Here is a 15,609-nt window from a genome sequence, read left to right on the forward strand (position 1 = left end):
CCGGGCCGCGGCCTCAGGCGGAGAGCAGCGGCGGGAGGAGGAGGAGGAGAAGAGGGAAGACCCAGGAGGGGGAGGAGCAGCGAGAGAAGCGGCAACCGCAGCCATGGCGCTACCGCTCGCGCGCCGGGCGCTCCTGGCGGGCCGCCGGCGGCTTCCCCGTCCTGCTGCCCGCGGTGGCCGTGGGGCCCCTCTGTCCCCCCCTGTGCCCACGGCTCCGGCGGCGGCGCGGCTGTGCTCGGGCGCGGGGGGCGAGGCGGAGGCGGCCGGCGGGGACGGGGCGATGCTGCGGCACCTGGCGCGCAAGCTGCGGGCCAGCGGGCCGGTCACGGTGGCCGAGTACATGCGGGAGGCGCTCACCAACCCCGGGCAGGTGCGGCGGGGCCGGGGGGGGCTGTGTCTCAGCCCCTGCTGACTGCGCTGACCCCCGGGCCCTGTGCCGCTTCCCCCTCGCAGGGTTACTACACGCGCCGCGGCGGCGTCGGCGAGAGCGGAGACTTCATCACCTCGCCCGAAATAAGTCAGGTGTTCGGAGAGGTAACGCACTTCCTTGAGCCTTAAGTTATTTGTTTTACTTTAAACGCGCGGGCGCGGCTGGAATCGTGGAGGACAACAATCCGTCCATGAGCCACCAGTGTGTCCTTGTGGCCAAGAAGGCCAATGGAATAATGGAATCCTGGGGTGCATTAGGAAGAGCATTGCCAGCAGCTCAAGGGAGGTGATCCTGCCCCTCTGCCCAGCCTTGGTGAGGCACATCTGGAGTGCTGAGTCCAGTTCTGGGCCCCTCAGGACAGGAGAGACATGGAGCTGCTGGAGTGGCTCCAGTGGAGGGTAACACAGATGACTGAGGCACTGGAGCACCTCTGTTAAAAAGGAAAGGCTGGGGGAGCTGGGGCTGTTCAGGCTCGAGAAGAGGCACTGAGAGGGGAGCTCATCAATGTCTGTGAGTATCTGCAGGGAGGTGCCAGGAGGATGGAGCCAGGCTCTGCTCAGTGGTGCCAGGCAATAGGGCAGGAGGCAATGGGCAGAAACTGATGCACAGGAAGCTCCACCTGAACTCGAGGAAGATCTTTACTGTGCACTGGCACTCAGATTGCCCAGCGAGGTGGTGAAGTTTCCTTCACTGAAGACATTCAGGAACCATCTAGACACAATCCTGTGCTGTGGGTGTGCTCTAGGATGACCCTGCTTGAGCAGGGAGGATGGTCCAGATGGCCCAATACAGTCCCTTCCCGTTTCCATCCTAACTGATTTCCAAGACAATGTTCAGATACCTTATCAGTGTCAAAATACTGGAGCAGCAATGATAAGGTTCAAGTTATTTCCCAAGAAAAAAATTGGTTTTGAGGGAGGAAGAGGGATTTTGTTTTTCTGAAAGTCCTTTGTCTGAAACACCATCTGTGCTTAGTAACACTTTACTTTCATACAGAACTTGCTTATAAATAAAAAGAGTTATGGTGATTTGCCGGTGTGAAAAATCCCCTCAAAAATAATGTCCAGAGTTTGGTCTGGCTCTCTCTCTGGTTTGTTTATCATTTCCAGAAGTGAAGAGTGGCTAAATCCTGTTCTCAGTGTTGCTTTGGTAAATGTATTGTCAGGAAGAGCAGTTGTCCAAAGGCACCTGGGGCAATGACCTGCATTTGAGCCTTAAGTGAAAGTTCTTGCTCCAGCCAGAACAGATTCCCCGGATTTACTGATGGAGAGTTACTTCTGCTGAGCTGACAACAATCAATGACCAATTTTAATACTTAAAAGACCAGAATGTGACATTATGTATCATAATTCTTCTTAACTTTAAAATACCAAGACATGATGTTGCCATGTTATCTTAGTGATTATCAGACAAAATGTAGGTATGATTTTCCACAAGGGCTGGAGTTATTCCTGTAACCCTGTGTGTTGTTTCTCACTGACAGTTAATAGGAATATGGTACATTAGTGAATGGATGGCCATGGGCAAACCGAACACCTTCCAGCTGGTGGAGCTGGGCCCAGGGAGGGGCACCCTCACTGAGGACATACTGCGGGTAGGTGAAAACTATTCATGTTGTTTCTGACTGTATTCCATAGCTACCGTGAAATCTCAAGGCAAGATGTTTTGCTGTCAGGGTTTACACTTCCCTAGTAGCCAGACCACTTCAGTCAGGTTGGCAGCTCAGACTCTGATTAGAATAGATGAGTTTCTGGGAGCAGGGCTCTCAGGTGGAAGCAGAATGGGGGCCAGCATGTGCACACTGCACAGACATGCCTGTGACCTTCCAAACACCACTGGCTAGAAGGGGAGGGCAGGAACATTCCATTGTAAATTATTTCTATGTAGGGAAACATTATCCTAACTGAAAACCATCTAGGAAGGTGTTGCTATGTGTAACTGGGATGGAGACCTTAGTGCAAGGGGAAGAACAGTAGCGCAGAATGAAATTGTGTTAATTCCTTTGGCATTTCAGGGCCTTACTTCTTTTGAGTTAATGCTTTGTGGTCAGTCATGCTTGCATGGCTGTCCTAATTAAAATGCTGCTGATTCATAAACAGATTGGTAATGGGATTTAGCACCACCTAAGAACTTTAATTTTACTTACATATGTTAATAAAAATGGTGAAATGTGGGATATCAAACACTTGTTTAAAGTGGCAGGGAAAACTGAACCATTTCTCTCCTAACGCTAATCTTTTCCACAGGTCTTAGAGGAGCTTAGCATTTCATGTTGTTGTCCTTACAGCCCTGTAATGTGTAGCCAACGTTTTTGAAGTGTAGCAGCTTTTATTAAGATTTATGAAGAAACTCACGCTTCCTACTGAAGGAGCAAAATGCATACTCTCTCATTGAGATTGTTTCGTTAGTGAAAGCCAACTAAAATCTTCCATCTTGAATAATTAATAGTGAATAGTAAATAGTGAGAAGAAAGATTAATACTTAAACCATTAATGTACACGGCACGACTGCGCCTAATGGAATTCATCTGCCTTTGTAGGTCTTCAAGCAGCTCACCTCCGTTCTTAGTAAATGTGATGTCTCTGTTCATCTGGTAGAAGTGAGCCCCAAACTCAGCGAGATCCAAGCAGTGATGCTGACAGGAGGGAAGGTGCAGCCAAACCCTGAGGATGAGTCTGCTTACATGAAAGGCATTAGCAAGACTGGAATTCCCATATTTTGGTACAGAGACATTCAAGATGTGCCACCAGGTAGGGAGCATGAATGCCTTGTTAAAGGGATGGTGCTCTTCCTTCACTGACAGCTTTTGATAGCAGAGGGCATCCCTGCTAGCCTTCACACTGGACAGAAAAGTAGTTATATACATATTTGTTCTTCCTGGTATGAGTCTGAGGCAGAATCTTGGTTCATTTTCATCACTGCTACTTATTCTGTCTACCTTCATTTGGGGATAGCTACCCAATTTCTTATATTCTGACTTTTTCTTTTCATGGGGTTGAAAAACCAAACAGTTGCTGGCTTTGCCTGAATCTCCTTCCACAAGACATTGATGTAAAATTCATGTACTGGAAGCTAGAGCTAGCTGTAGAAATGGCATCTTTAACGTGTACAAGCTGGAAGTAGTTATAATTTTTTCACAGCCACATTAACTAGCTTAATTCATTAAAAATCATAAAAACATTTTAAACTGGAAGCTGCTCTGGAAGCATTAATAATTTAGTGCAATTCTTTTTTTACCTTCACACAGGTTACAGCTTTTACCTCGCACATGAGTTCTTTGATGCCCTGCCAATACATAAGTTTCAGGTATAGCAAGATTATTATTGTAATTGTGACCATCTGCTTAAACACCTTTTCTCTTTGAGGAAGAACTGAATTAAGGTACCAAACTAGACAGATGCCCAGTCTCTGGTGATGAAATAATTCTAACTGAATTTGGACAGATAAAGCTTAATTCAGCTGATAACTGTAAAATTAGTAATTATTCTTGAATGGAAAAACTTGAAGAAAGCTAAGGATTTCTTTCTGCTGCGATAACTCGTAAGGTTCCGGCTTTTTTTTATTTCTTATGCTACATTAATGCAGCTTTTAATTTCCACATGATTTTCTGTAACACTACTAACAAAAGACTAAAAGGCTTTCATTTGAACAGTAACGAGAGCAGCAAAATAGAGGCTAGTCATGATTCAGAAGTAGCTAATTTATGAAAACCACCAGTAGAAAGAAATCTCTTATTTTGATAAGTTCAGTGTTGCACTGCCAATAGAAGAAGCAGCATCATTAATTCCTTTTAAGTATAATTAAACCTGTATTTGTTGGCTCTGCAGATGAGACTCCACCACAAGCTTTTCCTAAGGCAGTTAGTGGATTTAAATAGGAATGAGTAAGAGCTGTTAATAATGTATTGTTCCTAAAACCTTTGGGAAAAGGCTTGGTATATTAGTTCAGTCAAATGAACAAGATGCTGTGGTGCCTGTTGAATATAACATGAGTACTTTGGGCTTGTTGAACAGCAAACAGAGAAAGGCTGGCGTGAGGTGTTGGTTGACGTTGATCCAGAAGTTCCTGACCAGTTGCGGTTTGTTCTGTCACCATCCAGGACCCCTGCGACACAAAACTTTATTCAGGTGAGGTTATGCCTACCAGAGCACATCCTTACACCTATATTGACTCTTTCAAGTACATTTAGTGCTTCTCAGTTACTCTGACAGCAAGTGGAGGACTCTCAGTCTATAAATGAATAGAGCTTAAAATTTCTACAAGCATTTAGCTTTGTATGCTGTGAAACTACAGCACAGAAATTACCACGTGTATCAAACTTCGCAAAATAGGAGCTTGAACACACAAAACGGCTCAGAGAGCAAACCAAGGCAGCAAGTGACAGGCAGAGTTCTGCACTGTTTGTGTGGCATCACCATCTCGAGAGTGGCCCTGCCCCAGCCAGGCTCTCAGCCTGCTGTAGGGTACTCGGGGTAGCTGCCTGCTTCTGCGCCAGGCTGACCTTGAATGGAAAGTGGCTGTGGTTTCTTCCTGAAGCGCACTGGATACTCAAAGCTACAAAATTAAGTACTGAAGATTAAATGGTGCTACAAAGTCTCACACCAGAAAACCTCCGAAGGGTGTGGACAGCTGAAGCACTATTTTCATTAATTACCAGAGTAAGGAAGTTTCACCTGATACAGATATTCTTCCTAGAAAATTTTTCATTTGACTACAGGTTATTGAAGAGATTACTGAAATTCAGCATTCAGAAAACACTGATTGAGAAAGAGCCGTAGCAAAAATCAGCTCAAGCTAGTATAGGCAGCCTGGAACAGACCTCCTGTACCTGCTGTCCCAGCAAAGCAACAGCCCCAAGACACCCAGCGCGAGGGATACTTGCCTTGTGCTTGTCTGCTAATACAGATGTTCTGGTCTTTGAACTCTGCAATAGCCAGAAGAAACAAGAGACCACGTGGAAGTGTGTCCTGAGGCTGGTGTCATTGTGCAGAGGCTTGCCTCTCGGATAGAGAAGGATGGTGGGGCTGCTCTGGTTGCGGATTACGGCCACGACGGAACCAAAACCGACACTTTCCGGGTAAAGCACTCGTCCTGTAGCAATAAGCCAGAAGACTGTTATCTTTCATTGTTAGGTTTTTCTGAGATAAAGTTTGTAGGTGGGCAAAATAGCAAAAATTGCGTATAAATGAGTAATTCCTATTTAATCAGTACCCAGAAGGGTTTTCTGTCAGATGGAAAGGGTAATCTGAGCTCTTGCTACATTTATCTCAAATTTTCCATGTATAATTTGCTATTGTCACCCCTCAAAGGCACAGCTTAATTTTTGCTGGCCCCAGCTATGATGGCTGGACTATAGCTGAGTGTAATCTTCCAATTTCGTTTTCAGGGTTTCCGGAATCACAAACTTCACGATGTGCTGAGTGCTCCAGGTACAGCAGACCTGACAGCAGATGTTGATTTCAGCTACCTTCGAAAGATGACACAGGGAAAAACTGCAACGTTAGGCCCCATAAAACAACGGGAGTTTTTAAAGAACATGGGCATTGACCTCCGACTGCAGGTACAAGAGTGTTCACAGCTACAGAACTCTCCCAGTCCACAGGCAATACTCTTAAGCAGCACAAGAGCTTTAGTAAAAATCTTCAGTTTTAAAAGGAAGTTATTCAAAATAACGTGTAGATATGAGATCAGAAAGGTGCTTCTGCTAGATATAAGTTACTCTAGATCCCTGAAAGTAAACCGATCATATTATATTTAGGAGCATTTAATGCAAAACGTGAATCCGTGTATGGGCTGTGGACCACCACCAGTGATCTCACCAGTTCTATCAACCGTCACAGCACAGTTAAGTGAGAAGGATGCAAGAAGGGATTGCAGGAATTTATAGGAATGCAGGAAGGGCTCTAACCTGCCTGTTTTGGTTTTTTTTTCCAGGTGCTCTTGCAGAATTCTAGTGATACAGCAACTCGTGAGCAGTTACTACACAGCTATGATATGCTGATGAATCCCGAGAAGATGGGAGATTGTTTTAATTTTTTTGCCCTGCTGCCTCACCACAGACTTGTACATCCTGACAAGAAAGAGAAGCCAGAATCAAAGTCTCCCTTACCACCTGTTGCTGGATTTAATGAGCTGTTACTAAAGTAATTTCAAATACTGTCACAAAATGTGTGATGGCTGTTTCAGAATACGTCTGGTGCAGCACATCAAACCTCTTGACTGACCTACTCAAAGCAATATGAGTGGAAATAAAATACTACACATACAGAAACCAGCACACACAAAATGAACAATGATTTGGGGGTCTTAGGATAGAACTGCATAAAATATTTACTAGTGGAATCAAAACTTGTCAGTAACAAACAGATGCACTAAGGAGTCTTTAAATGTATCCAAGCTTTGGTACTTGAAAAAAATCAAGATGCCTTGACATCTCTGAAGATATTTTTATGAAGAGAATGGTGACTGGATGCACATAAAAGGAATCTCTGCTGGCAGAATTTCCACAGCAGGACATATCTAATAACAAATCCACAAACAAGAAAGTATAGAACCATTTACTCCTAAGAACATTCAACAGGAGAGATAATTCACATAAATAAAAAGAACGAGTCTGATAGGGAAATAAATTTTATTTTCAAGCTTGCCAGAGGATATTTACAAACAATGGGGTGTATAAAAATATAAAAGTACTTGACAGTGTCATTTTGAGGCTATAAATTTTACATGAGCTTTTTTCTAGCATCACCATAGCACTATTGCTTGAACAAATGCAACTTAATTCATCTAGGGGAAAGGGTATTAAACACTGTAACCTACTGCTGTCAAAGTCCGCAGTAAAGGTAGAAAAAAGGGAATAAAAAACTCAGCTATTTTTACTACTCTAGTAAATTTACTCATAATGTAAGTCTGATTTTTTTGGTTTCTTGACTACTAGCTGCTTGTGGCTTCTATTGTCTGGCCCCATAAGTCTGCATATGATCAGGCAATCTCTTCCAGAGGCCAACAGCATTATTTTTATTTTAATATAACTTGAAGAATAAATAGCTCATATAACCTTTTGAAGCAGAGCAGACTTCATGGGGAGAGACAAAAGCCAGGTCTTCTACTTCATTATTGTTCCCTCCTTCCTCTATTCCTGTTGTGCTTTTTGAAGTGACTGAGCTGCTTTATTTCTTCCCTTCAAACAACACAAATAACAAACCCACAGGTAAACCTGAAATAACAGCTCAAATAAAAAATGTGAAGTTTAAAACCAAACTATATGTTCAGTTTTTTAGATATAAATGTTTCTACAATATTGCAGTTAGGATGGAATATAGCAATGGCTTCACTGAAATTTGGTCACTTGAGCACTGGAAGTTGAAAAACAGCACTGCTTTTCTCTCGCCAAGAGTGGGAAAATACCAAACTACCAATGTCAGAGGTGATTGCTCTGGTTCCAGAGATGAAAAGCAGTGCCTCTTTGAACAATCAGTCCTGAAACCCTCCCTAAACAGGGTTAGGAATCCAGAGCTCAGCCTTTGCCAACATGGACACCTATGAAATGCAGTGGCAGACAAATAAAGGGCAATGGGAAAAGCAAAAGTGAGTTAAACACCCAAACCTACCTGTGGGCACATCATTCTGCAGCTGCCACTGACCACTCCCAGGTCACTGCTACTGCAAGCAGCTGCCAGCTCTGAACTAACCATGTAACATTTTAGGTATATCTAACAACTTATAAATCTGCTCACCTGTTTCCTTACCTGAATAACAACAGTAGAAAAAAAATACTTATCCTACATACAAACAATTACAGAAAAATTTTTGTAGGAGAGAGGAGATACCCTAAAGCCTGTCACTGCCTTTGCAGTTCAAAGGCACTATTTTAGAATTACTAAATATATCAGTATTTTAGAAATACTTCCAACTAAGCTCCAGTTAAGCAGCTTGGCACATCAGGGATGCATACAGCCATCCAGCACCCTCCAGCAGCACAACACTCCCACAAAAAAAAAGATTTCACCCTTTTCATTTTTTAAAATAAGACCAAAAAACCTTCTTCCATTTCCATTTAGCATTACGGCCTCAAAGTTCTTTGAAATACCATTAACTTGAACTGTTCAAGGGAATAATTTCCAAAGAGCACTGCAGTTTCCCCCTCTATTGTGCCACAAGTCCTGTTAGTGGTTGGGAATCCTTCAGTTGAGGCATGTGCACAGAAAAGACTGAGTTAGGAGTTACTTTTGGACTCTTCATTCAGCTCAAACAGTTCTGAGCACAGTACAGAGGATGGGAGGGGCTGCAGGTTAAGGCGGGAAGACAAAGTCCTTTCTCCTACAATCCAGCTGCCCTGGCAGAAGCAACAAGTGATGTGGTATCCACTGTTACTTCTAGGTTTTGAGCAGAGTTAACATAACAAGCTAGCAGGCTACAAACTACTCCTGATGTAAATCCAGGGAACCTTAAAAAAATTAGAAAAATATCAGAAAAAATTTTAAATCTTATTACTCAAAACGACAGAAGAAAGCTGCATGTCTTTTTCCCTATTTTTCCACATCCTTCTGCTAGAAGCTGGTCTTCCAGAGTGAAAGGATATGCTATATCAAGTCATCTATGCTCTCTGTGCATTGCTTGTGTAGTTTTAAGGCAAAATGCCTTTGGTGTGTATCAATGATGTGCCAGCCTTGCACAGCAGCGCACTGTTGTGGCTTATTGCTTTTTTTAACAGACAAAATAAAAGCCTAGCACAGCTTTGATTGTCATCTCCTTAGACTGTCAGCCAGCATTTCAAGAGGAATGTAAGAAGTTATGGGGATTTTCTTTTTTTCCTTTTTTTTTTCCTTTGTTGCTATCTGTAGAAAGTTCAATTAAGGCCAAGATACACATTTAACCATCTAAACAGCAGCAAATTATTCCTTCATCTATGAAACTGTATTCAACTAAACCACCATGTTTTGCTTTCGGCAAGGTATTCTGTACTGATTTCTTTATAGAGTCGCTTCATCATCCACCGTTTGAGAAATGGGAGATGTATCTAAGTAACAGAAAACAGTCCTCTATGACCTAGTAAATAGGGATTAGAAAACTATTACAAAAACTCTTACTGCATTGGCTATGAAAATATCAAAAACCCTTGAAAAACACAAACCGTTCAGTCTGTACACACTACACCTCGGTAATGGCTTTGTAGCCACCCAGCTCAGTGAAATGTTACCCAACAGGGCTTTGTATCCCACTGTCCAGTAACTACTCAGAGAAAGTCAGGGATGCAGAAAAGCTTGCCAGACAGTCTATTCCCATGGCAATGCAGGGTCCTCTGGGGCTTTACACACCAAACTATGTGTACAGCATTTGGAAAGAGCAATAGCTGTTCCAAAACTTATCTCCAGTTTCTGCCTGGAGTAGCCTTCTTTGCTGCAATTTAGCGTAGTGAATAAATCAAGGGTCTTCTTCCATATCATCTGGATTAGGAGCCATAATGAAGTGCTGGGGGTACTCGAGGTTGTGTTCGTAAGCGTGTTCCTTCCAGCGTGCATCATCGCTCTCGTGGGTAATGTAACGCTCTCCAATGCGTGTTTCAAATTCTCTGAGGTCAAGCCAAGTCTGATAATCCTGAGGAGTAAAAGAGATTTAAGGAAGCAGTTTTAAGAAACAGCAGCACTACATTCCCACAAATAAATTATGTAGTTCGTGTCCATTTTTAGTGTAAACAGCCACGAGATATAACCAACAAGATCTGCTAAAAAAAAAAAATGCCCCAACAATGTCCACAAAGAATAGTTCAAAATTAAATAGGCTAGTATCTAAGGTTGTCAAAGCAGCAGATAAACTCTATTGCAAACAAACCTCTTCTAAACCAACTACAAGTTACAGCACACACCAGTGTGTCCACTTCAGCACTGAGCAAACAATGTTTGTCTCCATGCTGATTTCACAGGGCTCCAAGCACCCATCACTGCCCACAGTCAGGAGGGAAGCCAGAAGAGTAAGCCCATGTTGCTGCCAGACAGAAAGGAAAAGGTAGGAGAATAAGACAAATCTCCCTTGAGGAAAGAAGCTAGTCACAGATGGTCAGAACCCTGGAGCACATCAAATGCAAAGCTAAACCCAGAAATGCTCAAGCTTTCATGAATGCTTGTTAACAGAATGTGACACTTGCAGTTTTCGTAAGACTCTGAAGGATTTAATTAAAAAAATATTCACCCATTATAAATGTAGTGAAAAAGGCAGATGAGTTTACCTGTAACCATGGGTGACTAAGGGATTTGTCAACACTGAAACGTTTTCTCATCTTCACTTGAAGCAAATTGTTTATTAAATCAATGGCTGGCAAAGAAGAACAAAAATTACATCATTTTTATCACCTCTATCATCATTCACATGCTGAAGTAGAAATTACTTTTTTTATGTGTGAGTGTATTCTACACTGAACTCCTTTAAATTTAACCAAGCCTTTGAATTTTATATTTAGCTTTGCTTATGTTAAATGTGGCTACAAAATAGGTATGTGGTAAGTTCCCCCTACTTTTGATGGAAACATTAAAAGCTTTACTGTGTTATTCGTTAATCTTTTCCCCTAGTGATTTTAATGATTTTCAGATCTGCCTAAGAAGTTTGAGCATAATCCTCTGTTCCACTATGATATAGGTACTTCCACTACTGTATACTTTTGTATACATCCTTCCACATGTACCTGTGTATTAATCACGTATTAACCAAACACGGTAACAACATATAACCAAAGCTGGCACTGGAGAGCTCCAGAGACCAGCCTTGTAAACTTCTAGGTTGCTCAGACCTGACACTTAAATCTGTACTTCCTAATGTACAAACCAAAATTCCAGATTCAACTTTGAACCGTTTCTGTGATTACAGTTTAGATAAAATATGCCAGCATTTAACAAATACCCACACATTAATTTTCTTTTGGGACTTTTGGGAAGTGTCAGATTACTCATCCCACTCATCATGCATGAAATTCATTTTTCTTGCTAAATCTCCTGACTCCCCTGTCCTGAAAATGATCTAAAGCATTGTATTTCACAATTTATCTTTCACAAACATATTTGCCTCATATTTATCCAATTCAGCATAATCTACTAAACTCAAACTATCAATGATTTTCACACTCCTTCCTAAATGAACCTTGATGTATAAGCATTTAAATGTGCTACCTACACACACAAACATTTTAATAGAGAAAATTAATGTTTTACCTTCACTGGAAATTTCCTTCCAAGGATTTGGTGGGTACATAAATGCTGCATTTTGTATCTGATCATTGATATCCTCATCTTCATTAAATGGGAATGTACCACTGAGGCTCACATAGACAATAACTCCTACTGACCACATGTCTAGGGAGCGGTTGTAGCCTTTGCTCCTGAGCACTTCAGGGGCAAGGTACGCAGGAGTGCCCACCACAGAGCGCCGGAAAGACTTCTCACCAATGATGCGTGCAAAGCCAAAATCACACAGCTTCACCTGCAAAAGCAGCACATTTTAAACTGAGGAATCTCTGCTTGACTTCACACCCTTTCTGCCATCACTTAAACATTGCATGTATGCATACAGACACAAAACCCCACGTAAACCAGTCCATTTGGGTTTTAGGTTGCCGGGTTTGAAGCATGCAGATCAGCCACGCTTCAGATCAAGACCTGAACTGGCCCTGCGCAGACTCAGGTCTGAGGCAGTTTGCTTATTACATGGTCACAAGTGTGCAAATAAGGAAAAAAATATCCTGATTCCAAACCCAGCTCATTTTCAGAGGTAAATCCTCACTCTCGAAAGGCACAGAACCAAAGTTAAAAACACACATGAACCCCAGCCAAATCGCATTCCTCTTAACCATACTCCAGAAGCTGGAGGCTTTGGCTACATGGAAATCAAACAATGAGTTTTAGCTTGAACTCAGAGCCAGCCAGCTCTTCACAAAACATCCCAGTAAAATGCATTAACAGCTGGCACATGCATCGATGCTCAAATCTTTATGATCCTGCAACAGTTCTTTAACTTGAACACAACAGGCACTTGTGGAGACAAAAGGATCCAGATCAAGTCCAGCATGTAACCCTAAGTCAATAAGCCCTCCTCAGAGTATAAGAGCAGTGCACTGAAGGCACTTAGTAAGACAAGGGAACTACAAGACATGCAGTTCAAGTAATTCTAGAAGTCAGCTGAAAATCCCACAAGAGGCTGCTTTTTAAGCAGCAATGTCGACATTGCTTTAAAAAAAAGCCCAATGAACAGTAATGAAAAATACTGCTTAATCTTCACTCACTTGAGGGAATGGTTCTGCTGATGCTAGTAGTACATTTTCTGGTTTTAAATCACAGTGCACGATATTCTTGAAGTGTAAATTCCTCAAAGCAACAAGTATCTGCAAAATGAAATAACGCTTTCAGAACATATTCAAGCAGGTCAGAAGTGTCAAAAGACACACACACTAACCAATACAGCAATTTTTATCAATATAGTCCTCAAGAACTAATCCATATATACTGTGCAAGTACTGTTTTTTCCAGCCTACCAAGACTTGAAAACAAGGGCATTTATCTTCCAACCTTTTCCCACCTCTCCTCCTATGTCTTTTTGAATGCTTACTGTTTTGACATTCATCTTTAGATGTCCATAATGTTATGTCTTGGGAAAGAAGGGCCAAAAATTAACATAATTAACATTCAAAGTTCTTTTCTTGCTTATTCAACTTTCATTAGATGTGTAGCTCTCCATGCTGTCTCTTAAATAACAGCATAGAAAACCCCTTTTCAAATTCTCATCTTTTAATTACAAAACCCAAATTTGGCCTTCCCTCTCAAAGCAGACTGCTCACCTGAGTGACCATGAACTTAGTTATTCGTTCTGGAAGTCGACTTTTCTCACTGGAAAGAATCATCTCTAGCATATCCCCATGCAGCTTTTCCATCACAACAAAGACCCGTTCTGGGGTTTCAAACATACATTCCAGGTTCACGATCCCAGGGTGGTGCAAATTCTAAAACAAAGTAGCATAGGTACATCACTAAAATAACACAGTATGAAATATCCCAAATTACACAGAAATGCTGACCACAAATAAAAAAAAACAGTTAAATAGATACAGGTAAAAAACATACCTGAGGAAAGAAACTAGCTTGAAACAAATGTCAACCTATAAAACATGCCAGCTACTAAGGATAACTTGTTTAATACAAATTAGCTGCAATGATTAATTTTACAGTTGATGCATGTTCTGTACTCAAGCTACCGAGTATAAGAATAACACTCAAAGACTGAGGAACCAGTAGTGGAAAACAGTAGAAAATTATAGTGAGGGAGACAACATAGAGCCAAAGTACATGGTTTCAGTGGGATCAGCAGGGTAGGTATCACCCCCAAGTTATCAACTCTACCAAGTACTCAGGCATTCCTGAGCTTTTATAAGATTCCCTCTTCAAAAGTACTCAGAAATCACAGATGTAAATTTAAAAATCAATTTAGAACACTTACACACAATACAAAATCTCAGTAATGGTCTATTTAAGACAAAACTCCACCATGATTCGAAACACTTTCATACCTGGAGAATGGCTACTTCATTACGAAGCTGACTTTCCTGTTTAGTTGGAAACCTCATCTTGTCAATGACTTTGATAGCCACATCTCTTCCAGTCTTCCTGTGTTTTCCTAAACAGAAAGTCAGTGTCAGTCATCAAGAAGTAGAAGCAATTCATAGCTACAAAACATTACAGGAGAAATTCCTTTTCGGGGGAAACCACTATGTTCTGTAAAGTGGAGAACTGCAAATGGCATATAAGTAAAAGAAGTGACCAGCCTCCACAGGAATTCTATAGCTTAAACTTAAACCATTTACCACTCTGCTGTCAGATACACACACACTGACATTAGATGTATCGGGTGAAGTTTTTGCTTGTGCAAGGGACTTGGACATGAGCAAGTAATAACTACTCCACAGAATATTGCCTCTCCTGTAAAAACAACAGCAATTCAAGGCCAAAGTGAAGACAGATCTACAAACCCACTCCAGAGGTTTCATACTTTCACGGGCTTCATGTGCACAGGAAATTATACACCTAATACTCTATGGGAACATGAGAGTCATTAGATGCCCCAAAGAACAGCAACACATTCAACACTCAGGGCAGTCTGCTGTGATCAAAGCTCTAAAAGGTTGTGGTAAGAAAAAGACCATGCTGACACCACATATTATTCCTTGGTGCAACCTGCATCAGCTCCATGAGAAGCAGTCTGCAATATGCAGGGAGGCTATGTCCAGGGCTAAGTGAGGAGCTGTTAATGCCTCCCCAGCTTCTTCACAGCTATTGAACTGGTTTCTTTCAGTCTTATCAGAGGAGCTAATGGGTTCACATACTGCAAGACCTTGGAAATCTGAGACATTTAACACTAAACTATTACAGAACAGTAAGTCTGCACCAAAGAAAAGTGGCATTATCTGCTCAGTGAAGGGTTTGGAAGCCATTTTAGGAGAAGGGATGACACACACAGCTACAGTGCAAGTGGCACAGAAGGCTCTACCAGCACTGCTGTGGGGAGCCCAGCTACATCTCAGCAGCCACCAGCCAGCCTCTCCTGCTGCTTCCTGATCAGCACTGGTGGCCAGGGCTTAAGCAGGCACAGGAACTGCTCCATGGGCTGCCGTGCCAAGGAACTACTGCACCTGCCTTCAACATCATCATGAATAAAGGGCTTATCTCCACCAGATGAAGGAAATTATATTGAAATGTAGCACAAATACAATCAGTTACAAACTAGATGCAAAACACAGAAGGCTAATGCTAGATTGCTAAAGAATGTAAAGCAAACCAACCCATCTAACAAAACACCTAACTACACAAGCTAGACTACAGCTAAAAATCACCCATGAAGAGTAACAGAAAAGCAGCTTGAAAATTCCTCTTGTTAAACAAAACACAACCAGCCAGTTTTCAGTGCAAGTTTTACATCAGTAAGAAAACATCAAGAGTAGTTTTTTCTGTCTACCTTTTTCAGATTTTTCAAACTAATCAAAATAGGAAAAGCAGAGGGTAACTGTTCTCACTGATGCAGGAGTTGGATATCTATATCCTGTAACTTTTGATTTGCAATTTTGGAAATTATTGTCAAGAATAAAGACCACAAAAAATACAACACAAAAGAAAAACCCAATCCAAACCTGATGGCAATAAAAGCAA

General features: G+C 41.8%; 2 protein-coding genes across 4 annotated transcripts in view; one reads left to right on the plus strand and one right to left on the minus strand.

Annotated features, from left to right (window-relative positions):
• The first annotated feature begins 103 nt into the window (after nucleotides 1–103).
• Nucleotides 104–6,933, plus strand: NDUFAF7 (NADH:ubiquinone oxidoreductase complex assembly factor 7). The gene is made up of 9 exons (XM_062490267.1): nucleotides 104–370; nucleotides 454–534; nucleotides 1,914–2,024; nucleotides 2,970–3,180; nucleotides 3,678–3,736; nucleotides 4,444–4,557; nucleotides 5,364–5,507; nucleotides 5,817–5,990; nucleotides 6,365–6,933. Exons 1-9 carry the CDS (start codon nucleotides 104–106, stop codon nucleotides 6,575–6,577), a joined length of 1,374 nt encoding a protein of 457 aa, XP_062346251.1. The 3' UTR covers nucleotides 6,578–6,933.
• Nucleotides 6,934–7,047: 114 nt separating this feature from the next.
• The window catches only part of PRKD3 (protein kinase D3), a 43,248-nt gene continuing 34,686 nt past the window's right edge, over nucleotides 7,048–15,609 (minus strand). For all 3 annotated transcript variants that reach the window (XM_062490265.1, XM_062490266.1, XM_062490264.1), the window contains exons 14-19: nucleotides 13,977–14,083; nucleotides 13,251–13,412; nucleotides 12,699–12,797; nucleotides 11,632–11,899; nucleotides 10,656–10,741; nucleotides 7,048–10,027 (exon numbers count right to left, since the gene is read on the minus strand). In XM_062490265.1, coding sequence (XP_062346249.1) covers nucleotides 9,854–10,027; nucleotides 10,656–10,741; nucleotides 11,632–11,899; nucleotides 12,699–12,797; nucleotides 13,251–13,412; nucleotides 13,977–14,083 — 896 coding nt within the window. In that variant the 3' untranslated portion in view covers nucleotides 7,048–9,853. The remainder of the gene's footprint in view (nucleotides 10,028–10,655; nucleotides 10,742–11,631; nucleotides 11,900–12,698; nucleotides 12,798–13,250; nucleotides 13,413–13,976; nucleotides 14,084–15,609) is intronic.

The sequence above is a fragment of the Cinclus cinclus genome, chromosome 3 (assembly GCF_963662255.1).
Source record: "Cinclus cinclus chromosome 3, bCinCin1.1, whole genome shotgun sequence".
Lineage (NCBI taxonomy): Eukaryota > Metazoa > Chordata > Aves > Passeriformes > Cinclidae > Cinclus > Cinclus cinclus.

What these genes read in the sequence shown, in the direction of transcription:
- NDUFAF7 (XM_062490267.1), top strand. Translation starts at nt 104, where the DNA reads ATGGCGCTACCGCTCGCGCGCCGGGCGCTCCTGGCGGGCCGCCGGCGG. An exon ending in TGCCAATACATAAGTTTCAG is followed by an intron (nt 3,737 to 4,443) that starts GTATAGCAAGAT and finishes CTTGTTGAACAG; the next exon opens with CAAACAGAGAAAGGCTGGCG. An exon ending in CCAAAACCGACACTTTCCGG is followed by an intron (nt 5,508 to 5,816) that starts GTAAAGCACTCG and finishes TTTCGTTTTCAG; the next exon opens with GGTTTCCGGAATCACAAACT.